Source organism: Papilio polytes, unplaced genomic scaffold (assembly GCF_000836215.1).
Source record: "Papilio polytes unplaced genomic scaffold, Ppol_1.0 DF824492.1, whole genome shotgun sequence".
NCBI classification, from domain to species: Eukaryota; Metazoa; Arthropoda; class Insecta; order Lepidoptera; family Papilionidae; genus Papilio; species Papilio polytes.
Window position 1 is genome coordinate 318,147 of NW_013524712.1, and position 1,823 is coordinate 319,969.

At 40.0% G+C, this 1,823-nt stretch overlaps 1 protein-coding gene across 1 annotated transcript in view; it reads left to right on the forward strand.

The window, feature by feature from the left end:
- The window catches only part of LOC106105307 (zinc finger protein 845-like), a 13,192-nt gene that overhangs the window by 8,175 nt on the left and 3,194 nt on the right, over nucleotides 1-1,823 (forward strand). The window contains exons 10-12 of the mRNA XM_013285634.1: nucleotides 45-176; nucleotides 718-789; nucleotides 1,380-1,718. Coding sequence (XP_013141088.1) covers nucleotides 45-176; nucleotides 718-789; nucleotides 1,380-1,718 — 543 coding nt within the window. The remainder of the gene's footprint in view (nucleotides 1-44; nucleotides 177-717; nucleotides 790-1,379; nucleotides 1,719-1,823) is intronic.

Here is a 1,823-nt window from a genome sequence, read left to right on the forward strand (position 1 = left end):
CCCCTTCCTATGCGTCTCCTCCACTGTCAAATTGTACTTTGCAGGATACACGATGGTGTCAAGAACTACGTGTGCGGGGAGTGCGGCGCCAGATTCCGGACGAGAACTCAGATGAAAGATCATATGAGGAAACATTCTAATGATAGGGAGTTTTATTGCGTTGAATGTGATACAAGGTGAGTAATCTATACTATTATAATAAACACAAACTTTGTTACCTAAGATGTCAGCAATTACACCATATTTTTGAATAATTCTTTCTTTAATAAAAAGCCCTACACTTATATCACGCTTTAGGCTATATATTTTCACGCTACTAAACTTAGGGGGTAAATAATTTGGAAAAAACAGAACCAAGGTTGCTATAGAAACGGTAATTATGACATTTGCAATTAAAAATTTGACAACTGTAAACAATGAAATAAGGTCTTTATATTTTTTGATTAATCCCGACCGTCACCTCGCACTGTCCCCACGTGGATATATGAGAATAAAAAGTTTCATCCGTCCCACCAATTGAAACGTGGGGACGGTAGGAACTTATTTCTTAACGGCTTCTGTCACTTTATTGGTGATAGTGGTACTAAAAGGTGGGACGGATGAGACATTTTATTGCCAAGTGGGGACTAATCAGGGTGACGGTTGGGAATAATCATTTTTTTCGGATTTTTCTCTTTTATGCTTTTTTAGCTGTTTTAATTGGTTGTCTCTTTCCAGGTTCAAATCTCCAAGCAGTTTGAAACAGCATTTGTTGAAAAGTAGAAAACACGTCGATCTTCAAAGTTTAAAGTAAGTTACGAAATGATTTCACCTTTAACTATTTGAAATAACATATTGCCTATATTTTTCTCGTACACATTAACTGCTTTTTAGTATATTTTCTGTCAATATCCAGACATTCCGGAGTTTATCCGGAACAGACACAAACTAATTAAAAACTTAAAAATGGAATTTTATTATCAGTAACTTTCACATCAGCTTAGAAAAATCTAGATTTTCAATTCTATTTTTTTAACAGTACACATAACGTTACAGTAATTACGCGATTACTACACTATTGTCGTCCTTTTCATACTCATATATCAGAGATAGCATGCGATGGTGTGACGTCACGTACATAGTAGGCGTGCTCTGCTGCGAGAAGCGTTTTCCGACGTACCGCGTTACGTCACCACTATAATAACAGCACTATTGCCATCCTTGTCATCCACATACATTAAACAGAGATAGTATGTGACGTCACGTACGGTAATAGATTGAGATGTGCTGCGACAATTCCCGAAGTATCGTGTTACGTCACCTACACGACTATTGCTATCCTTGTCATCCTCATACAACAAACAGAGATAGCATGCGACGCTATGACGTCACCTCAACAGATACGCGTGCGTCTGCTGCGACAAGCGTTTCCCGACGGAGCGCGCGTTACTTCATCACTCTATTACTATTGTTTTCCTTGTCACACTCATACAACAAACAGAGATAGCATGCGACGCTATGACGTCACCTCATAATAGATACGCGTGCGTCTGCTGCGACAAACGGTTCCCGACGGAGCGCGCTTTACTTTATCACTCTACTACTATTGTTTTCCTTGTCACACTCGTGCAACAAACAGAGATAGCATGTAACGCTGTGACGTCACGTACAAGAAGCTTTGTTACGGCACCACAACGACTATTGCTATCCTTGTCATCCTCATACAACAAACAGAGATAGCATGCGACGCTATGACGTCACCTCAACAGATACGCGTGCGTCTGCTGCGACAAGCGTTTCCCGACGGAGCGCGCGTTACTTCATCACTCTATTACTATTGTTTT